Source organism: Octopus sinensis, linkage group LG6 (genome assembly GCF_006345805.1).
Source record: "Octopus sinensis linkage group LG6, ASM634580v1, whole genome shotgun sequence".
NCBI classification, from domain to species: domain Eukaryota; kingdom Metazoa; phylum Mollusca; class Cephalopoda; order Octopoda; family Octopodidae; genus Octopus; species Octopus sinensis.
This window is the reverse complement of record NC_043002.1, coordinates 47,058,028-47,083,485: the sequence shown is the minus strand read 5'-3', so window position 1 is coordinate 47,083,485 and position 25,458 is coordinate 47,058,028. Positions and strand designations below refer to the sequence as shown.

Here is a 25,458-nt window from a genome sequence, read left to right as displayed (position 1 = left end):
GGCAAACTTCCAGGAAAACTGAAGGAAGGTAAAATATGCCCCATTCATAAAGGAGGTAGCAGAGCGGAAGCCAAGAACTATAGACCTATCTCTCTGACCTCACACATCAGCAAGGTCATGGAACGAATAGTCAGAAGGAAGCTGATCACCTTCCTTGAAGAGAATGACTTGCTGCCCGACACCCAACATGGTTTCCGACCAGGGAGAAGCTGTTTAACTCAGCTCCTACAACACTATGACTGGGTGCTGAAACGGCTGCTCAACCACTCAAATGTGGAAGTGATATATCTCGACTTTGCAAAGGCCTTTGATAAAGTCGATCATGGAATGATATGTCACAAACTGCGTGATCTCAACATAGTTGGAAAACTGGGAGAATGGCTTCATGACTTTCTGAAGGATAGAAGTCAGGTGGTAGTAGCCAATGGGGCCACCTCCATTAACACACAAATAGTGAGCGGTGTTCCGCAGGGCACTGTTCTGGGACCACTACTGTTCATAATGGCCCTCTCAGACATGCCCTCAGCCACGCAGAGAGTCACGATCACAAGTTATGCAGATGATACAAAAGTTTCACAGGCAATACAGAACCCTGAGGACACTAAACACCTGCAATGTGAGCTGGACGAAATATACAAGTGGGCTGAAAAGAATAGCATGCAGTTCAATGCTGGAAAGTTTCAAGCTTTATACTATCAGCATGCAAAACTGAATGCAATACCCAATGAATACACTGGACCCGGAGGGATTGCAATCCCAGAGGCACAATCAGTGCGTGACCTGGGTATTCACATGAGTGATGACGTGACCTTTCATGTACATGTTGCTAAAATGACGATGAAATGTAGACGGACGGCTGGCTGGCTGGATTCTTAGAACCTTTAGAACAAGAGAACAAGAAACCATGATGGTCCTCTGGAAGACACTTGTCTTAAGCCACTTTGACTATTGCTCTCAGCTATGGTCACCATCCAGTGTCAAGTTGATCACAGAACTTGAGGCGATCCAACGAAGCTACACGAAGAAGATAGCCTCTATGCAGAATGTAAGCTACTGGGAAAGACTCAAGAGATTAAAATTATATTCCCTGGAGCGTAGGCGGGAAAGATATGCCATAATATACATCTGGAAGCTCCTGGAGGGAAGTGTCCTGAACTTTGGCATCGAGAGTTACACAAATGCCAGAACTGGGCGCCACTACGTGGTGCCTAGGACTCCAAATTTGCCATCAAGATGTAGGACAAGATACTGTGATAGCCTGGGCTTCCGAGGCCCACAGCTCTTCAATATCCTCCCGAAGAACCTAAGAGACCTGCATGGGGTGGATGCAGATGTCTTTAAAATGAAACTGGATCTCTTCCTGTCAGGTGTCCCAGATGAACCAACTTCACGGCAGGAGGTGCAGATGAGGACAGCTGCATCGAACTCTCTCATGCACCAAATGGCAGTTGCTAAAAAGCATTCGTGAAGTAAAACCATGTAGCAACACCAAATGGCGGTGCCCCAGCATGGCCTCAGCTCATGAGCTGAAACTAGAATCAATCAATCAATCAATCAATATATATATATATATATATACACTAGAAAACTATGCACTAGAAAAGTAGGCGATGTTACGGTTCTGGTACCGTTTACGTCAACTGACAACGTGTATTTGTTTATGGCTCCTGAGAAGAGCAGCAATCGATTACCCCAGTACTTGATTGGTACTCTTGGTACTCTATCTTATCGAGCCCCGAAATGACGAACAGCAAATTCGACCGTGGCGGGATTTGAACTCAAAATGTTTAAGGCACACGATAGAATTTCGTTCCGAATAACTGTCTCACACAAAATGGAATTTCTTCAATTTTTCTCGCTATTTTTTTGCTGTCATTTTTACAAGAAAACACATGTAAGACAATCTAAAACACCTGTAAAGCAATCTTTCGGTATTGGTAGACATTCACCACACAATTTTCAATAATGACAGAGAAAGGGACTAAGCTGATAAAGAGAGTAAATGACTGACATTCATGCAGATCAATACCGAAGGATCACCCATATGGCGATTAATTTGCACTGTAATTTGCACTGTAACAAAAAATTTTCAAAAATTCATGTTTTTACAAACTTGCCCCCTCCCACCATCGCTCCTTCGGAATAACTGCCACAATTAAAATGAATTTTTTTTTTTCGTTATCTTTCGTTATTTTAAGGAATTATTCCATATTCTGGAACACTTGTAATTACGTTTGGAAGAAGAAAGACTATTTTTTCAACAAGGCAGTGCCCCAGCTTGACCGCAATCTATTGACTGAAGCAAGGAAACATATCCCTAAAAATTCTCAACTCGAAATTCCCTCGGACACACAGCTAAAAGAGCGCGTGGCTTTTTGTCGAACGCTCCACCGACTTAGCCCACACCACTGTTCTTTTATTTCAATGATGCCATTTAAAAAATAAATAACTTAGCAGTTCGGCAAAAGAAGTCCGATAGAACGAGTACCAGACTTTAAAAAAATAAGCACTCCAGTATGGACGCCGTCTAATGACTAAAACAAGTAAAAGAAAAAAAAATATTGTTTTAACCTTTTTTGTTTAATGTGTCGCGAATCGTTATTCTCTGGCAGCAGTTTTACATTTTCCAGATGCCTTTAGCTAGGCCGAAATAATGTCTTCACCACTTGACCCTTTCTAACCTCTTCTAGTACACCATAAGCTAAATCAACTAAATTTATTGTTCTCAATGATATATCTATCCTTCTGGGTCTTAATATAAGCAAGCACATCAGTTGTCATCAACAGAACAACCAAAGGAATCACTATCAAAACGACTGCTACAATTTCAATGTCCCACCCTCTTTCGGCCATACATACATACATACATACACACACACATACTTACACACACACATACATAGATACATACACACACACACACACATACATGCATACATACATATACACATACACCGAGTAAAAAATCAGTTATCTCTCTCTTTCACACATTACTCTCTCTGTCTCTTCGCACACACTAACAGAAGCACTTCACTTACACAACATACTGTCTGTCTCCCACACCCCATCAAACGCACACAGGCCGACTTCAAAGAGAAACCTTATCGTCGTAAAATCGCTTCCTCTTAGTCTCTTTCGCTCTCATTACTTATGTAAAAAAATAAAAAATTTTTACGGAAATCGACGGAAATCTGATCTACGACATACGAAACATCGCCGTACAAACCAGTATATATGTATTCATATATTATTAAAAATTAAATAAAAATAAATGATAGATATGTATGTATAAAACTACCCCAGTATAAGTAAATAAGTAAAAAATAAATAGGTAGCAAATTAGATGACTTGATATGTATGTAAACATCTACACTTAAATAGGCAAATAAATAAATAAATAGAAGACTAGATGCAAAAATTGATAATATTACAATAAAATGGAAAATAAATAAAAAATAATAAATAGAGTGAATATATATGTTATATTGTTGAAAGTAAATATGTATGGAAGGATAGTTTAAAGTACAGATCCAGAAGACTATAGATATAAACTAAATATATGAGGCTGGTAATAATTATAAAGCATAATGCATGTAAATGAGAAAATGAAAAAAATGAAAAAGGTTTATCAGTGAATAGCATAAGATACAAATTAAGGTGAGTACAAAAAGACCAAATATACAATAAAAACCTTCCAAATAAACACATACAAAAAACCTATAATCTCAACCTAAACCACCAAACTCACAAAAGGCTCTCATATATTACATATTATACAATATCATTACATTATCCAGAGCTAGGTATCTACCCAAGATATATATATATACTATGCAATATACTATGCAATATTGGAAAACTTCAAAAATCACACATTACAAGGCAAGTACCAAAATGAATATGTTATTTTATGTCATATTGCAATTCTCTTAAAAAAACAAACAAAAACCCACATACAAAAAACAAGAAACCAATAATACTAGACACATCCATTAATTGTTATACAAATGTAGCTATAAAAATTATAAAATTATAAAATATATAAATTGTATACTTTAGAAATTATAGAAGACCACAGGTATATTTAGTTAAAGAAGGGAGTTAAAAAATTAATAATAGTGGAAGTGCTAAGTTCTATTTGAATCTAGAAAAGGTGAACGGTAGCCTATGAATGCAAAAGAAGTTTTTTTCATTAATGTTGTTAATTTGCCGACCCGCTTTAATAATGAAGAAAATTTCATTAATACATAGAGAGCATTTTTTATTTTTTCCATTATACACAGGTGCTGAAGTTAGTATTTTCCAGTTTAATCTAAAATCTAAGTTCTTATTTTTAAGCTCCCAAATGTATGCACTTAGCCCTGTAGAGTACATTCTATTTTTATTCCTAAAAGTATATCTGTGATAATTCCATCTTTGTTTTATGCTATTCATAGTTGCCCCGATATACACCCTACTACTCAATTGTGTATCTACAGTGCATTGGTAAACTACCTCCTTCCTGAGGCATTGATTACCAAATACACATTTATTTTTATTTCTGAAATTACAAAGATTAACAGAATGAGGAAATCTAAAATTGGACAACACCCCTATACTACTATTCACATTATAAGTGTTACAATTGTTATCATCATCCAAACCCAAAATCAACGAATGAGTTAATTTCACATTATCGGCTATATTCCTATCACTAGTACTAGTATTGGTAGTAGTAGTATGATCTATTTCATTATATTATCTCTGACAGGTATGGTGCACTCATTATTAGTAAGGAGGTTGTTCCCATTTGTTCCAAGAAAGTTTCTATTCCTATTATTAATGAAGAGGGGCAAGTTTACCTGGTCTAAATTCAATTTTCTATCCTTATAGAAGTGATCCAGTTTCTTGTTATTAAAAGAGGAGATAATGGTGGCTAGATTATGAGTAATGCTATATCCCACTCTAACAGTACCGTTGTTAATTAAAGGACTAAATTATTCTTATCCTTACCAAAATGCCTAAAAATAACATTATGCAAAGCTCTCACTATGTTTGTTTTAATCTGCATTGCATATGGGATAATCAACCAAAGAGTATCCTTATCAGAATTAGGATTGCCTATAGAATTAATGTTATTTGTAAAAATCCTATTCGTAGACCAACTCATAGGATTACTATTCTTACCACTGTCATTGTTATATTTATCTATATCAATATTACCATGGTTATTGCGCAAGTAAACTTTACCATTATCATGTCTACCATAAGTTTTAATTCGTATATTATTATTAATATTCCTACTATTACCCGTATGTTTAGATCTATTTGAGCTACCGTTCACCTTTCCAAGGTTAACATCACTTCTACATTTATTATAGGTGTTATCATATATTCCATTTTTACAATTCATATGTATATTGTTGATTATCCTAAATCTATTTGTGTTGTTCCTGATAGTTCTACCTCCATTAGGGGGGTTCCCCTTAGGTATAAACCAAATCTTACTTTTATATCCTGCCTTAAGCAATGCTGCATTATATCTATCACAGTGTTTGTTAAAAATTTCCTCGTTTGAGGATAAACTAGAAATTCTCTGACTAATGCTCCTCACTAGTGCATTTTTAATTTGAGGGGGGTGATTACATATATATATATATTATATATATATATATATATATATATATAATATATATATATATATATATATATATATATACATATATATATATACATATATATATATACATATACATATATATATATTAATATATATATATATATTAATATATATATACAGTGACGTTTTACTATAGCGTCGTATATTATCGACTGCTATTCCAAGTAAATATTAGTGCATTATTGTACTACTATTCTATATATATATATATACACACATGTCAGTCAATAGATACATGCTTTGCTCGTGGCTAAGAGTTGTTTTGACTCTTATTTCTAGCAATGCTGGTGCTGACTAGCACCCTTAGTCACTTTAATGACGATTGCATGTATGTATGTATATATTCACGCCGGGCTTCTTTTAGTTACCGTCAGTCACTCCACTCACTAGGCCTTCGCTGGCCAGAAGTTATAGAAGGCACTAACCCAAGGTGCTTCACAGTGGGACTGAACCCAAAACCATGCGGCTGGAAGCAAACTTCTTACCACACAGCTACGCCTGTACTTATATATGTTCATAGAAACATATATACACACACGCACACACATGTGTGCAAACTATACCCGTCAGTCACAAGCGAGTATTATTTGGTGACATGCAACAAACTTTCACTAATTGTTTTAGGCACCAAGATGCAAAACTGTATTACAGGCTTAACTAGCAAAGGACTACTTTTTGCTGTATAACACTTGCATGTTATCAGCCCAATTTGAAAAAAAAATGTAAATAATGCCCGAAATTTATTTTGTCAAATTACCCCATTGCAGTGGAGGCACATAGTCTAGTGGTTAGAGCAGCGGACTCGAGGTCGAGGGATCGCGGGTTCGAATCTCAGACCGGGCGATGTGTGTGTTTATGAGCGAAACACCTAAGCTCCACGCGGCTACGGCAGAAAGTAATGGCGAACTTCTGCTGACTCTTTCGCCACAACTTCCTCTCACTCTTTCGTCCTGCATCTTGCAGCTTACCCGTGACAGACCGGCGTCCCGTCCAGATGGAGAACATATACGCCAATGAAACCGGGAAACTGACCCTTATGAGCCAGGCATGGCTCGGGAAGGAACAAACAGCAACAACAACAAACCCCATTGCAACAGGCGAACTAATTAGTTTACGGACATGCAATATATAGCCTTCAACTTAGTGTAAATATTTTGCTGCTTTATATATTAACTGAAAGTTGATCTCATCATGAATGTGTTTCAGAGTCAGACATTCTCCAGTAATTCGAATTTGTATATTATGCAATAATTACTAATTAGGGTATGATGTCCCGTGTCACTGCATAAATGAGAACCGAATACAAGAAGTTTGAATTATATACTTACTGCATTTCAGGCGATCAAGTTCTTGGTTTCCACGACTTCCTATTCGCCCATTGAGCAATTCAGTGCAGAAATGAATATTCTGTGCACGTCTGTAAAAATTATTAACAACGGTTAGCAAAATTCAGATACTAGACGCCTTCAATATTACTTTCTTACTTATAACATTCAGTTTAAATATTATCCTTTTTGTTCAATGACAGGCATACAGAAACAGTGAGTGAGTTGACCATCCCTCAAATAACTCCGTAACCTCTTTAAAAAAATTATACTTTGAATAATATTATGTCTAGAATAAAGACGGAAGTGTTCAATTTTGAACATTTTATTATAGATTTGCTTAACCTATGTCTGTATCGAGCATCCACCAATTCCACCTTTCATCTGGATCTCTTATCAGTGGTCCATTGCCATTTCTGTATTGTCTTGATGCAACCAGAATATCTCCATGGTGACTGGTTGCTTTAACTTATCGTAACTGAAAGAGAATCTCGAGTCTCAGTCTCCACATTCCTCAGCTAAGATTCTTCAGTTTCCATTTTCTTTCGTTGAAATTCATCGCGGAAATTTAGAGACTGAATATCAACTTTATTAGTTTGGTTATTCCAACACTATGCTTACCACATGGTTCTGAGGATCATTACCTCGCAGTGTCTCGTCTACAGGAAAAAATAACAATCAGTTGATATCGTTGTCAAAACCTGGGATGTATTCATGAAAAAATATAGTTATTGGTTATTCTGAAAAGCTAGCTAATGCTGTGGTGATTCCCTACACACTTATTCTTAACGAACAAACTATTTCCATTTGTTCCTCATTTCTGTGAGATTTCATAGTTCGTTTGTAGCACTGACATCTAAATTTACAGTAGGACACGCTTATAACTATCATTGTCTTTATTGAGCAGGAAAGATTATGTATAATTTCTTCGTTGTTTGTCAAGGTAGCAATGAAAGTGACGAAATTTTTTAAACCATTCGTTTACTCCTAATGGCTAACCTGTTGTAAAGTGGATTCCTCCAACTAGTGTGATGTGTGACTGCCGTTGTACTGTAATTGCTGTTTACGCTAGTAGCCACAGTGGTTACTAGTTATCGAATACCGTTGTATCTCTTCGAACCGGAATAGTGATACACTAACTTCTATCTTATTATCGCTGCTAGCTCCACAAAACACCGACTAGAACTGTCGACTTTCAACTCTTCGACTCTCGACCCCCACCTTGACGACCGGCTACTGGTCTATAATAATGACTGTCGCCTACCACTTTTTACCGGGATGTGTATACAACACAATCTAATTCCATGAATCTGATCTTCGTTCTCTATCTGTCCTGAAAGATGTGTAGCCACCATCTGGTTCAAAGAGTGAAATCATCCATACTAATCTTGTACTATGTTAGTTTCATAGTTACAAGGACTGTTTTCTTGAGAGGATTTGCATTGTATCAGTCTATTCAAGTATAGATGCTCTATGCGTGACGATAAGTACTTTCTTTGTCTTTCCTTCCATTTCATCTTGACCACAAAATTAGACTAACTGCTAGCTGTGATAAGCTGGCCAGTTGTTGTTTCTGTTGTTGCAGTTTCTTGTCGACCTCAAGTCAGGCCTGATCAAGGTCCGTTTTTTTTTTAAAGATGCTATGGTATGATAATCCTTTCTACAGAAAGGACAAGGCCTTGAAATTTGAGGGGACTAGTCGATTACATCGAACCCAGTGGTTCACTGGTACATAATTTATCAACCCCGAAAGGATGAAGAGCAAAGTCGACCTCGGCGGAATTTGAACTCAGAACGTAAAAACATGTGAAATACCTATTTCTTTACTACCCACAAGGGGCTAAACACAGAGAGGACAAACAAGGACAGACAAAAGGATTAAGTCGACTACATCAACCCCAGTGCGTAACTGGTATTTATTTAATCGACCCCGAAAGGATAAAAGGCAAAGTGGACCCTGGCGGAATTTGAACTCAGAACGTAACGGCAGACGAAATACTGCTAAGTATTTCGCCCAGCGTGCTAACGTTTCTGCCAGCTCGCCGCCTTGTACTAAGGTATGATAATACGAAGCAGATTTGGTTGCTTCCAAGCAATTCAGTGACCGTTGGCTCGTTAGCACACCTTTACAAGCCCTTTACATTACTAATGAACATCACTACCCCAAAGAGTATATCTAACTTCCTTTCTATCGGGACAGAGAAGAGACCACATAGCCACACACCACCAGTGTGCAAGTTCAAAACTATGACTTCAAGTATTTGTCCCACTTGCTGCCATGTTCTTTCCCTATCATAACGAATCTTTAACTGAAGGGAAAATGGAGAGATACTCAAAATTTTATCCCTGGTGGTTTTAGATTGAAAACATTTTGCACAAGATAAACCCTACGTTCGTGGTCATAAAGGCCAGAGTCCAGTTGACTCAGTAATATATTAGAACTGGTTATTTCTTTAGTTTCAGTGAAGTTCATGTCTTTTCTTTTTGTTCTAAGGTGTCTTATGTCCAGTACTTTGCTGAACCATTGAATCATTTCATTACTTTCATCCAACCAGCGTGATAAAACAGTTTTTGCATTCAGATATGAACAGTTCCCTATTTTCGATGGTTTAACATCTGTTGGATACTCTCCTTTAGACAGCCTGTTCAAGTGGTTTAGTAGATTGTGCTAACTGATTGTGCATGTTACAGTTTCTCGTGGGCATACATGAGAGTTGATGGAGACCAAGTGCGTACGACTTACTGCCAAATACGTATTCTCGTCCATCAGAGATTCTACACTCTCTAGAGTCCACATAATTATGAACAAATACTTCTATACCTTCAGTGTATGATATAAAATACCAAGTGCTAAGGGAAAACAGCCTGAATGTGGCCATCAAGGCAGCCTGATTAATCAATTATTTGTTTTTCTTCTGGAAGTTTCCGCAGTTAATAGTATGTTGCATCTTAGCATTACTTCGGTCTGCACAAAGGAGGTTGAGAAGGGATCTCAGTATCAAGTAGTTCATGATTTCCATACATTGCGTTTAGATTCAGTTATTGTTTAATTACAAAGAAAAGTATACATTAATACGTGGGATGGGTGTCTGTATGTACAAGTGTGTGTGTGTGTGTGTATTTTGTATTTTAGCGTGTTTTATGTGCTTTAATTTTCAGTGTACTTTATATGTTTTTGTGATTTTCTTTTAGTGTCAACTTTTTTCATGTTTTATGCTTATATATACATATACTTACTGACAATCTGTAGTGGAATAAGCATCTAGAGAACTGCGGCACATTGAGAACATTTCTTGCAACTCCCGCATGTGTCTACTGCCTGCAACTAACAACAATATGTGACCTGTATTATTCTGAACATAAAAATTTGTGATACACAAACACACACACACATACAATAATTATTAGCGACGACAGAAATGTTACCAGTATCAAAAGGTAATCTTTATATCCAACTTTATATCCAACGTGAATGTCTTGTTAGAACGCCTCATATAAGAGCATAGTGCATAAAAGCGCAGACATAAATCGTAGTAGACGAGAATGGCGCCGGAACTCTTATATCAAGTGATTTCAATTTACTGGAATTAATCAGTCTGAAAACATACCAGCAATGCACCATGCGCCTGTATGAGAGGACATCTCAAGGTTAATGACACGATATTCGGCGTTCACTTCGGAATGGAGTAGGACCCTGATGATATTGCACCGACCATGATACCAGATCGCATATCAAACAATGTGTAGTTAATGCAGTTGAAACGCGCGTAGGTTTAGTAAAGGATGCTGTAAATAACCGGTAAATAAAATTATGGATGTGAAAATCCTCGCTCTCTTCAACATTATGAATACTATATATAAGGCGGCGAGCTGACAGAAACGTTAGCACGCCGGGCGAAATGCTTACCGGTATTTCGTCTGCCATTACGTTCTGAGTTCAAATTCCGCCGAGGTCGACTTTGCCTTTCATCCTTTCGGGGTCGATAAATTAAGTACCAGTTACGCACTGGAATCGATGTAATCGACTTAATCCGTTTGTCTGTCCTTGTTTGTCCCCTCTGTGTTTAGCCCCTTGTGGGTAGTAAAGAAATAGGTATTTCGTCTACCGCTACGTCCCGAGTTCAAATTTCGCCGAGGTCGACTTTGCCTTCCATCCTTTCGGGATCGATGAATAAGTACCAGTTTAGGCATTGGGATGAATGTAATTGACTATCCCCCATCCCCCAAAATTTTCAAGGCCTTGTGCCTTGGGTAGAAATAATTATTAATACTATATATATATATATATAATATATATATATATATATATATATATAATATATATATATTATATAATATATATATATATTATATATATATATTATATATATATATATATATATTATATACATTGATTTCTTTTGCTTTTGTCTAACGAGATGCGCATGGATTCATCGATCATATATTAGATTTTATTAAACGTGAGTTATTTGAACCATGTATTGTTGAAGCAATCTTAATAAAAGATTAGATGTAATGCAAAGCCCCCCATTTTTAGACTTTATACATATTTATGCACAAACACTCACATGCACACACATATACATACATGTATGTGTGTGATGGTGTGTGTGTGTTTTCGCGCACGTGCGGACGTATTTATGGATACATACATATACACAAACATATGTAAAGTGATATCAATTACTGAAAATAAAGAGGAAAGATGTATTATCTTACATTCGGAGAAATATTGTCACTGTCGGACTATTTTAGATCTGCCGGTGACACTATATTTTTTCAAACCCTTTCTTTATGTTCTCTCTTGTAGTTGAAAAAGGGAATCGTTCCCGTAATTTTATAAGATCGTTTAACAACTTTCGTAAGGTCATACGATATGCATTCTCTTTATTTTCAGTTAACATCAGTTCGCATATTTTGCCTAATTTATTGTCTGCTCAGTCGGGGGTAGTAGTCGGTCATATAGATAGTCGTGTCTTACTTGTCTAACTAACTATACTGCTATACTGGAGTGGACGTTTTAACAATCCAACTGTAGATTACAACAAATATATATTTTTCAAAACCTAATCACTGTTTTTTTCAAATAACTACATCGATTTTTCTGTTCCTTAAACTTAAATACTTAAATTTAAGTATTGCAAAACCTCACTATGGATTAAAGAAGAATATAAACACATTCTTTTTATACTGTTGGTACGACAGAATGGAAAAAGGAGTGCCGACAGACACTCGTGCTAATCCATGAGGCGGCCAAGACCGGCAGTGGTAATACCACCTCGGTATTCTATAGAGGGCTGGTAGAGTTTAAGAGCGATGACGTCCTAGGAAAAACTCTGGGGCTCGATGAGAGCCAGCTAACCAACCTGTTTCATAGAACTTTCAGGCCGGGGTACTCGGATAACTACCAGAAATCCATGACCTGGCAGTGCTACAGGAGCGCGTTACCTGTTCGCAACAAATTGTCTAGGCATGGAATGTCTGTGTCACCGGCATGCCCAAGGTGCGGGCAAGACCATGAAACCGTTATGTACGCTCTTGTACAGTGCTCGGAGCTTTCGGGCTTGATAATTTACGTAGAAGACATGTTGTCGCATCTAGGAAGAGTACAGCTATCTGCTGAGTCCTATGATAGCCACTCGGACTATTAAAAGAAGGTGAGGCATTTTTTTTAATATACAGTCGCAGTGTTGAAAGAGTGTGTATGGAGAACTAGTATGAAAGGAGTCGCGACGAGAACTTTCATCTCCGGCCCTAGTTTGCTACATTACTTCAGATATCATCTGAAGAGCAAGATAGAGCTGGAGAGGAGACACCTGTCGCGAAGTATATTCGGGAAAAGATGGAAGGATGTAACAAGGAAGTTGGATGTAAATGACACAACTTAATCTCATTCTTGGTAAAAAAAAAAAAAAAAAGCATGCTGTAGTCATTGGGCTTCATGACCAAGGGTAACATTTGTAAAACTGAAAATTGTTTAAATATAAGTGTAAATTTGTAAAATGTGTTAAATTTTTTACTTAATAATCATCATCATATTTTTAAGAAAATACTTCTAAAATGAACTTCTTTTGCGACTTCTTTCAGCCACTATAGCCAATCTCTTCTTCCAACAACGTAGTTTGGTGAAACGAATAGATGTGTGATCAACATCTTCTCCTCATATATCAGGAAATTACATCTGCATTATTATGGATACATTCATCTTCTCTGAGAATAAAATCTCTCCTCATATCTCCGGAAATTACATCTACATTATTATGGGTGGATTTACCTTTTCTGTGAAGCTAACAATCTTTTTAAAAAACCTTTTATAAAACTGTGCATCATTAGAAAACATTTTAAGTCTGCTTACAATCTAACTTTGCATTTCATAGAACTCTCTTCGACACTTCATGAGTGTAGCCTCACCCCCTAGGATGTTTGGAAAACTCATATGTGTTTTGGCTGAGGAAAACGGGACACTTGTATTTGCTGCAATATTTGCAGCTTTTAATAAATCTGTTCTTCGTATGAAACAATTGTACTGAACAATTAATCCATTCTTGTTTCTTTTTTCTTGTATATATATATATATATATATATATAATATATTATATATATATATGTATTGGTAAAAACGGTAAGATAACAAAAGAAAGAAAGAACCCTCAATATTACGTAAATAGAGGAAATTTATCTATAAAATAATATGTTACATTACTCAATAGTCAAGATAAAACTCTGAGTTTCAGATGCCGAAGTGGAAATCCACAACACCATCTCTTCGGTTATCTGGCCATCTGAATAGCGTTTTTCAGATGGCCAGATAACCGAAGTGGATTTCCACTTCGGCATCTGAAACTCAGAGTTTTATCTTGACTATTGAGTAATGTAACATATTATTTTATAGATATATATGTGTGTATATATATATATATATATATATATAGCAATAATAATTCTCTGTCCCTAGCCACATTCAAATGGCTAATGTCCCTATATATATATATATATATATATATATATATGCATCTGTAAGTCTACCAGTATAGAACCGCATGTGTATCTATGAACGGATCTGCCTCTCTTACATGTATTTGCATGTGTGCGTGTGTGTGTGTGTGTGTAGCGATACAGTATATGGAAACTTGTTCACCCTCAAGATTTATTTCCTCTCATTATATAGCATATTCTTATGGTTGTTACGACTTACACGTGTAAGAAACTGCACAGAAAATCAAGCCTGGTTACATGTGCAACTGCTCATACTTTGTGCAGTGAAACCATGTGTAAGTCGTAACAACCATAGCAATATGCTGTGTGTAATTACAAAATAAAAGGAAATAAATCTTGAGGATGAACAAGTCTCCATATTGTATATCGTTATAATTATTGCTAATATGCACTCCAGAATATATTACCTCCAGAGAAGCGAACACGGAATTACCCATTGAAGAAATATACAAACTAATAATAGTCATAGACGTTAAATACCAATCGATGCGGTTAGCCGTAACCTGGAACATAACTGAGAGCAACCATGGTTTCCACCCTGGTTGTGTGTGTGTATTAGAGAGAGAGAGAGGGGGGGAGAGAGAGCGTGTATGTAAGTGTAGGTGTGCATGTGTGTATATGTGTGCAAGTATGCGCATGTGTATGAGTATAGACAGACATACAGACAGACACGTAGATAGATAGATAGATAGATAGATAGATAGATAGATAGATAGATAGATAGATAGATAGATAGATAGATAGATAGATAGATAGATAGATAGATAGATAAAACTACGTGCTTTCTCTTTATATGTATACATAGAGATATGTTAATTGTATGTTTTATAACATATAGTGTTCTGTCTATCAGTTATGTATGTGTATTTGCAATTATTTTTATAGGTTTTCATCATACACCTTTGTATATACAGAAAGTATCTAAACTTATGTACTTCTGAAAGTGGATTTTATCCTTCAACCTTTATACACCACTAGTCATTGTGCTTGTGTATGTATGTGTGTATGCGTGTGCGTATGTGTGTGTGTGTGTGTGTGTGTGTGTGTGTGTGTGTGTGTGTGTGTGTGTGTGTGTGTGTGTGTGTGTGTGTGTGTGTGTGTGTGTGTGTGTGTGTGTGTGTGTGTGTGCGTGCGTTTGTGTGCGTGTTTTACGACTTTTCCATGCACGTAAACGTTTTCCCAAATAAACTTGGACTTGATATTTTTAAGCTCTGAAGAAGCTATAAGGTGATGACAAGCACTCGGTTCTAAGTGCACTGCGTTTTATGGCAGAAACAGCTTTAAGCTAATGATGTTCATTAAATAATTTCCTGTTCCTTTGTCATATATATAATTTCGTGTGTGTGTGTGTAAGTGAGAGGAACTATATCATATACAAGCAGATATCGAATTTCTCAGGGTAAAATGCCAAGGCTGGTTCCTTCGGATGGTACGTTTTTTTAGTAATCTACCCTAAGCTCTCATCCGATGTTCCAGCTTATTTCTTGGCTACTTTGAGTGTGAAGAATAATATTAAAATGGGGAGAATGAAGAATTTGAACATTCAAACTTTTTGTTTATTTATAGTTAGAATAAAAGTCCGACACGTGTTTCGAACACACCAATCGCATATTATTGCATATTCATATTCAGCGAGTTATTTACCCTGAAAAGACGGTACCAATAATACATAAATCACTGCATATGAATATGCAACAATATGCGATCGGTGCGATCGAAACACGTGTCGGACTTTTGTTCTAACTGGAAATAAACAAAAAGTTTGAATTTTCAAATTCATCTGTGCATATATATGTACATATATATGTTCAGAATCGAGTACCTAAACTCTTCTTCGCTCTACTCGAAAAACATTTTCCTAAATCTAGCCTCCTTAGAAAAATATTTAAACCTCCGCCCGCCCCCCCCCCCCACCACCACCACCACCAATCTATAAAATTGTCCTACTCCACTACCGCCAACATTGCCAAAGTTATCCGACATCTTAACAATAAGAAACACAGAAATCCGCAACCAGCTAAAATCCATCCTAATAAATTAACTCAACATAACCCCCAGCTCCATACATGTAAACCCAAAACACCAACTGACCCCCTTTAACAACGCTAACCCTCATAACTCCAACTATAAATCACTACTAACACCATATCCTTATATTTATCACAACACCCACTATACCTTTTGTAAAAATAGAGAACGACACAGAAGATACCACCGGGTACAATAATTATCATATTATACAACTCCACAACACAACCCTCAACTCCTTAAATATTGATCTTAACGCCAGCAATAATAACGATCCTGACATCGATTCCTCACTAAATAGCAATCCTCTCACAAGTTCATCCGGAACACCCACTACAAACTCATGCAGCCTCAGACGTCCAGCCTCTTGTCCGTTGTCTCACAAAAAACATCGTTTATAAGTGTCTAGTATCAACTGCCAACTGTAACTACATATATATCGGTTCATGTAGCACCACTTTCAAGGCTAGAGTGAGCAACCACTACCCCAGTTTCAAATCCCAAACAAAATCCAACAGTACATCGTTATCTCAGCTTATCAATAAACTAAAGTTTGATTCAACTCCTTACACTCACAAGTGGACCATAGTCACCCAAAGCTATACAGCAGCCATAATAACAAGTGTGATCTCTGCATAGCCGAGGACTTGGCTACTTTTCAATCCACGGATTGTCTTAATAAACGCAGCAGTATAATTTTTACCTGCAAACATCAATCACTAAATCTATTCCCAAAATACAAATAACAACAACCCCACCCCGCTTTTCCCCGCTAGCCTTCATAAATTTTCCCTCTTATCTACCCTCACTACCATTGAATATTAAACCGACAATATATCTTCCTTTTAATTCTTTATTGTCATTTACATACTTCTCTCTGTATTTCTCCTTACCGTTTAAAATTTTTTGTCTTATTTCACCTGCCTCCCGACTCCTACCCCACTCCCTTCGTAAATTTACAAGTACATATGCCAACATATACCTCTAATACTTTACACTGTAAACACGCTCACCGCACACAATATACATTCCTCTTTTGAAATCTAGTAGTTGCCGCCACGAATTTTCCCTATTCTTTCTTGCTTTCTTCATGCACATATATTTTTCTCCCCTTGGCCAAAAACATTTTCACACTCTCTTCCTTCCACGTTATTTTTTTCTAATACCACTTACCTTGCTAATTTCTGTGATTTGGCCAAAACAGCCCTATTGAATATTACCGGTCAAACGACCGTGCTTAAATTCCTCATTCTATTGTGCTTTCTTCATGCACACTTTTTACCCCTTGGTCAAAAATATTTCCCCAACCTTTTCCCTCCACATTATCTTTTCTTCAAATACCACTGCTCTTCCCTCTTAATAAACCATTATAGTCCCTGAAAGTTGTTTTTTTATATCTACTACAGACTACTTAAAGCTTTCTTCCTGCATCTCGATCTCTGGATCTTACATTTATATAGATAGATAGATAGATAGATAGATAGATAGATAGATAGATAGATAGATAGATAGATAGATAGATAGATAGATAGATAGATAGATAGATAGATAGATAGATAGATGTATATACACATACATAATTGATGATGGAAGTCCACTCATGACCGAGGAAAACCATTACTGACCTTTAGGAACATTGTGCGCTCAAGACTACCTTATACTTTACTCTTACGGTTCTGTTGGTGACTAACGAGCCCTGTTCTTCACAAACATACACTACTGCAAAAATTGCAGACTAAGCCTTCCCTATGCATTACATCAGCAGTGCGTTTTTGAGCAGCACGCTTAAATTCTTCATGAAGAATACGTGCTCTTTCAAAAGTATCAACTCCCTCCTTTACTTGTTTTCTCCATCCGTGGCGATAACAAGCATTGCTCTCCCAATCAGCCTCCTGCATTTCACAGGCCTTTAATGAGGCCTTTACACAGTCCTTAAATCGCAGTCTTGGCCTCTGTCGGGATCGCTTTCCACTAACAAGTTCCCCATATAACATCTGTTTAGGAATCCTGCTAATCATACATTCTAACAAGGTGTCCGGTCCAACGTAACCGGTGTTTGTGCACCAATCGCCTCAATACTCAGGATACAGGCTTTCCTCAGGACCTGTGTATCTGGAGTTTTTAAGGTCTAGCCAACGTTCAGAATGTTTCAGACGTTTTTGATGGAAGCGTTCAAGGTCCTTTACATGACGTTTGTAAATGGTACATGTCTCACATGAGTAAAGGAGTGATGTCAGTACACGTGCATGGTACACAACAATTTTTGTTAACCTTGTGATGCCATGGTGGGACCAGACACGAGACTCAAGAGACCTAAAGTAATCAGTTGCTCTCTGCAACCTGAAAGATATTTCATCATCCAGGGAGCAAGAACGGTTGAGTGTGCTGCCCAGGTAGACAAACTTGTCAAACACTTTCAGTATTGTTCCTTCAACGAAGATAGCTGGTTCCACATATGGGTTTCCTGATGCAGACTGGAACATTACAAAAGTCTTGTCCAGGCTAATGCTGCGTCCAAATTCCTTACAAGAAGCAGAAATATGATTCACATGTATTTGCATATCATCTGCTGCATGAGTGATAATCATCTGCATAAAGTATGTCATGAATAAGAGACTGGAAAACTTTTGAATTGGCAGCAAATTAACGCAGGTTAAAAAGACGGCCAGAAGGTCGATACTAACATTTATCCCAGGAGAGCTGTCCACATCAAAAGCATGAGTAAGAGTAGCAGCAAAGTACAGAGAAAAGATAGTTGGAGCAAGGATGTTACCCTCCTTGACACCATTCTCTACAGGAATTGGTCCCGTCATGCCACCACCAACATTGACCCAAGCCTCCATCCCATCATGAAATGATTTGATTAATGATACAAAGTGATCCGGACATCCAAGTTTGTCACGTATTTTCCATGGAGAGACCCTATTCACAGTATCAAAGGCCTTGGTTAAATCAATGAATACCTGGACAAGATCCATATTCTGCTCATAGCACCTTTCCTGCATCTGTCTCGCTGTGAAAACCATATCCATCGTTCTTCTTCTAGATCGGAAACCACATTGAAATTCAGACAGGACATCATTTACAAGACACCAGTTCAGGCGGGTAAGAAGAATACTTGCCAGAACCTTGCCAGCAGCTGATAGTAGGGCAATACCTTTAAAGTTGCCACATTCTACTCTGGCTCCCTTTCCCTTATAGAGAGGAAGAATAATTGCATCCTCCCAGTCCTCAGGCATTGCACCATCCTTCCAGATTACACTATTAAGTTCATGAAGGGATTGTATGAAGTAATCACCATCAAATTGCAGTCCAAATGCCATTCTTACCAGGTGCCTTACCAAGATCCAATTTACTTATGCTGTCATTACCTCATCTATTGGGAGCGTGGAATTTTAGGAGCTAATGACAGGTCTCTTGCATAGTGTCAATCACTGCTTCGTCCACAACTGACTTACGGTTTAGGAGTTCAGAAAAATGTTCTCTGTTGATGTAGTAAACAGAGTGGAAGACACCTTGGAAAGCAAGGGCACTGATGCAGAGCTCTTAGGCCCATAAACTTGCTTCATAAAATGGTAAAAGCTTCTTGCTGTCATTTTCATTAGGTCACTTGTGAGGCTCTCATGTGTGCTACAGGTAACATGGAACTCAGTACAATCTATTGCTTGGTTGGGTTGTTGGTGACTAAACAGGCAACTCCACCAGGCTAAACTAGTGAGGAGGGTTGCTAGAAACCCAGCAGGACTAAAGACAAGACCTATTAAAATTCAACGACTATCTAGCAATAGCACGCAGAAATTCCAGGATGGTGTCTCGTGTGCTGGAAGACAACTGGGAGTGAGGTACCCCTTAGCTCTTGTTGAAGCATGTCCCTAGGAGAAGGCTACTCTGATATAAAATCAGATATGCAGAGGATAGCATTGGACATTTTGGGCATCTTTTGCTAATGCTTGAGATCATGGCGCTCCCACATCCCTGAGCCAGCAACTCATATTGGCACTAGACATCTTGCCTCACCTTGTCTCTGGATAATGTCAATAGAGTGGAGAGGGTCTGTGAGGTGTCGTTCAAACCCAACTGAAACTAAAATTTTGCACAGGCATTGCTGACTTTTTCCTTTACATGTGCAGTGCTTTTCTTCTTTCTTTTTATGTTTTTTTTATATATACAGGGTGATTCAAAAGTCGCCATACATAAAAACAATTTATTTTTTATAAGAAACAATTTTTTTTTATTTAACTGTTTCTTATTTAAAAAATAAATGTTTCCTATGTATAGTGACTTATGAATCACCCTATATTTATACTAGCAGAGATACCCAGCATTGCTCGGGATTAAAATGGCATAGTTGTGTTGAAACATGTGATACGGGAACGTGCAGTATTGACGACAATACATTTGTGGAGTAACTGATGGGCTAATTTGACTGACACGTCAAGCGTCCGTTTGGAGGATTCCAGGCCCTAACCTGTCATGGAAAATTGGGGGTGGGGTGCGTAATTTTTGAACGTACTGAAAAGCTGTCAGTGGATATACTTTCCTTTGTGGCGGTCAGCGTTACGTCTAACACGTATGGTTGACAGTCGAATGAACGTCGGTGTAATGAAGATATTGTACGTAAATAGGTACATTCCGGAAAGGGGCTGCAATGGGAGACGGCAATGGGGAAATGAACTGTTGAAATGTTGCAGAAGGCGAAGGATTGACGTTGGGTTGCTGGTGTGGCTGTAGAATAAGAAACATAAACTGAGCCTATGCAATCACATTAGAATATATAGTAATGAACCACTTGAAAAACTAAGGTTTATTGCGTGATCGGTGAAAGTAATTGGAGAATATGCTTTGATATTAAAGTCCATGACGGAAACTGCTTTGTTGGTACAGTATTCGGGATTGGTTAGTATTATGCCGAAATGGTATCCATCTTCATCATTCACAAAGAGCAGTGGATACTGGAGCGCATCATAGGATCTAGTAATTCCTATAAAACCTCTTGGTAAACAATATTCTTTGCGGAACAAATGCAAATAGATTTTTTTTATTCGCACTCTAGAGCAGCCAACATATAATTGCCCGTATGAGAAACCCGAATCTTCCAAGTGAAGTCCTGGAATTTATTGATAGACATTGCGAAGCTGATACGAATAGGAAATTGCACTCTTCTGAATGAAAAAGAATTTCTACTCCCGATGGAATGAGAGGAAAACATCCTCTCTTTTTCCACCTCCACAGAGAATGGTGGCCTCAGTAACATATGACATGATCTTCTTTACCACCAGGCATGTCCCATTCCTCAATAACATTACTGGAGTTCCCACTTTAAGTTCCAATCTGTGGGGAGAACTGGAGGCTCCAATGAACTGAGAAATTCTGTTGGATAATTTACCACCTCTTCTGGATCTGGAATTGTATCAACTGAATTATAGATGTGAGGACTTACAGGAAGGTACTGCAACAGCTTCACATTAATTTTACTTACAGTGCTGTGTTTTGGAGCCAGTATTACTCTTTCACGCAGCCAATTGAGATTGGGATGATTTTTCGATTAATTGAGGATCTTCTCTTTAGAGATATTTTGTCAAGAAATATGATGTAATAAAATAAGATGACAATTGTATATTAATAATGAAATGTCAATAAAAAAAGGTAAATAATATCCATATCTTATCAAATTTTAAGAAATACATGCAATGAACTGAGATGACACTGTTATATTAATAATTAAATGTCAATAAAAACATTAATTAATATCAATATTTTAAAAATATGAAAAACGTTCAGCGGATTAATCGCGCAGGATGTAAGGGTGACAATCAATTTCTGAAAGTTACTTTGCAAAAAGCTACCTCTCTTCTCCACGTAACCCAGGAAAGGATGTTTTCTGCTCCCAGAGGACCCGTTACTCATTATGTAAAAAAAAAAATTAAGATTCTAAAAACATTTCTGGAACATAAATAGGGAAGATGAATAGCAATGACTCATGCTTCTGTAGCTTTGCGAGAAATGCGAACTTTACATCACAAGCACTCATTTTATGCACAGAGGTGATCACACAACAACGTGGATGTACCCAAAGTCTAAAGATTGGTACTTGCTGGATTATGTCATTATTCGCAAGCGTGACACCTGTGACATTTGTTATGTCAAGTCCTTTCATGGTTCGGAGTGCTGGATGGACCACAGCCTGCTGCGAGCAAAGTTTCGGATGATGATCAGACTGAAAGAAAGAAGAGGGCCAGTTGGCATTCCTTGGCGTCTAAATGTCCATACGACATGTGACGCTGTGGTGAAGATAAGGCTTCAGAATCGTTTATCCAGTACTGAAAATACTGCAGCGTGGAAAGATTTTCAAGACCAGGTTTTTCAATGTGCAGCTGAAACACTGGGGTACGCTACTGCCAGACACAGGGACTGGCTTGATGAAAATGATGCGGAAGTTCAGCGACTGCTGGTGATAAAGCACCATGGCCACAATGTATTACTGCACAAAGGACTTTCAGTTGTGCAGCGAAATCTAGCACTTGCCCACTACAGTAGTGTAAAATCACTACTGCAGCGATCTCTCAGGAAGATGCAGAATACATGGCGAGAGGGTCTTGCTCGTGATGTTCATCATCCGGAACTTTGTTCGCACCAGGCTGTGGTCTGCCCAGCACTGCGAACCATTAAAGGACTTGACATTACAAATGTCAGAGACGTCATGCTTGCGAATGATGACACAATCCAGCAAGTGTCAAACTTTAGACGTTGGATGCAAAAATACATACATACATACATACATACATACAGTACAACGAAATAAGAACCAACAGCATGGTAGAAGCCATAGCCACTCATAATAAAAAGGATTACTAGTGGATTGTCCCTGTGAAAACCTCAATAAAATGTAAGCACAACAGACCTGATATAATGACTTGGGATAAAGAAGAGAAACTATGTACAGTTATGGAAATCAGCTGCCCAGTGAATGTTAACATAAAGCTGAAGATCAGTGAAAAACAGAATACCTATGCTGAACTTTTGAGAAATCTGCAGTTACTCTATCCAGATTACAGAGTTCAGGTTTATACCTGTAATAACTTGAGCACTAGTATATGTAACACACTACGTGAATACCAATCTTGAGAAATTAGGCTTCTCAAAACCAGAAAGGAGGATTACTTTATCAGACTACAGATCCAATCCATCACTGGAACTGTAAAAATCTGTAAAACTTTCCAGAAGTTTATCATTTAAGTATATCTGAGCATGTCTAGATATGCATGAGAAGGCATACATAAAACAAAACATACAAATCTGCACACATACATACATACATACATACATACACTCACACACTCACACTCATACATATATGGTAGTTTTAGTATATACTTTTCTCATACTTTAACATTTTTTTTTATTTTGTTTTTTGTCACCTCGCGCGCGTAAGCGAAGGCAGGGTATTGTAATCACACGTCTTTGTCTGTTTGTCTGTGTGTTTGCAAAATTACTAGAAAACGGCTAAACAGATTTTTACCAAATTTGGCAAAAATTCTCATTGGGTAAGTGGCTCGAAATAATGAAAATTTGGTTCGATTACTTTCAAACAACATACATAAATAGAAACATATTGATAGAAATGGTAAGACAGCGAAAGAATGAAAGAGACCTCGATATTATGTAAATAGAGGAATTTATCTGTAAATGTAATGGCGGCGTGAATTTCCACCCGGACATCCGAAACTCGGAGTTTTATCATGGCTACCCAATAATTGTCACATATTACATTTACAGATAAATAGAAACATAGATATGCGACTCTGTGTGTGTGTGTGTGTGTGTGTGTGTGTGTGTGTGTGTGTGTGTGTGTGTGTTTGTGTGTGTGTGTGTGCGTGTGTGTGTGTGTGTGCGCGTGTGTGTGTGTGGTGTGCGTGTGCATGTGTGTGTGTGTGTGTGTGTGTGCGTGTGAAGGCGCGTGGCTTAGTAGTTAGTTATTAATGATTTCCTACGCTGACAGAAGATTGCATATTATATAAGATGAATATAATCGATTAGAAGCGTTTTGCAAAAAATATTAATGGCACTTATTTAATCAACCCTGGAAGAATGAAATATCAATGCCGTCCCCAGTGGGATCTAAATTCAAAGCGTTAGGGGTGGGGGAGTCGATTATATCAACCTCAGTACTTGACTGATTCTTTATTTATTGACTCGGAAATGGGGCAAAAATAACATTTGAACTCAGAACGTAAGGCAAAGTAAGTAATCATCAAATCCTAAAGTATTCTTATCCACTCATTCTACTGATTCTCTCACCCGTCCTCCTTACGCTACTAATAATCCTTTCTACTGGAAGCACAAGGCCTCTAATTTGGGGAAAGGGATTAAGTCGATTACGTCGACCTCCAGTGTTTCACAAGTACTTATTTCATCGACCCCGAAAGCATGAAAGACAAAGTCGACCTCGGCGAAATTTGAACCCAGAACGTAGCGGCAGACGAAATACCTATTTCTTTACTACCCACAAGGGGCTAAACACAGAGAGGACAAACAAGGACAGACAAAGGGATTAAATCGATTACATCGACCCCAGTGCGTAACTGGTACTTATTTAATCGAACCCGAAAGGATGAAAGGCAAAGTCGACCTCGGCGGAATTTGAACTCAGAACGTAACGGCAGACGAAATACGGCTACGCATTTCGCCCGGCGTGCTAACGTTTCTGACAGCTCGCCGCCATCCTCACACTACTAATAATGCTAATACAGCCAGCAGTCGGCAATTATGTTCACAAGTGAACAAGGTTTGAATTAAGGAATATATTCTTAAATGTTCGCTTACACTGCATATTAAATTACGAAAATTTGAAGGCGCAGGAGTGGTTGTGTGGTAAGTAGCTTGCTAACCAACCACATGGTTCCGGGTTCAGTCCCACTGCGTGGCACCTTGGGCAAGTGTCTTCTGCTATAGCCCTGGGCCGACCAATGCCTTGTGAGTGGATTTGGTAGACGGAAACTGAAAGAAGCCTGTCGTATATATGTATATATATATATATGTATGTGTGTGTGTGTGTGTTTGTGTGTCTGTGTTTGTTCCCCAAGCATTGCTTGACAACCGATGCTGGTGTGTTTACGTCCCCGTCACTTAGCGGTTCGGCAAAAGAGATCGATAGAATAAGTACTGGGCTTACAAAGAATAAGTCCCGGGGGTCGATTTGCTCGACTAAAGGCGGTGCTCCAGCATGGCCGCAGTCAAATGACTGAAACAAGTAAAAGAGAGTAACTCTCTTCATTACATGCATCAATTTTGGATTAAATAAAAAAAAAAGAACCGGTCGACAATATTATTTAGGTCAATATATTACAATTATAGTAAAGTAATTTCCACAGCTTCTACATCTTTAATACGAAGTCAACAAGTAAAAGGCTAACAAACTGTGTATGTATGTATGTGGGCGTGTGTGCACGT

General features: G+C 37.8%; 1 protein-coding gene across 1 annotated transcript in view; it reads right to left on the bottom strand.

Moving 5' to 3' along the window:
* Positions 1-25,458, bottom strand: part of LOC115212988 — a 96,042-nt gene that overhangs the window by 66,542 nt on the left and 4,042 nt on the right. Inside the window, exons 2-3 of the mRNA XM_029781854.2 lie at positions 10,222-10,309; positions 6,988-7,076 (exon numbers count right to left, since the gene is read on the bottom strand). Coding sequence (XP_029637714.1) covers positions 6,988-7,076; positions 10,222-10,309 — 177 coding nt within the window. The remainder of the gene's footprint in view (positions 1-6,987; positions 7,077-10,221; positions 10,310-25,458) is intronic.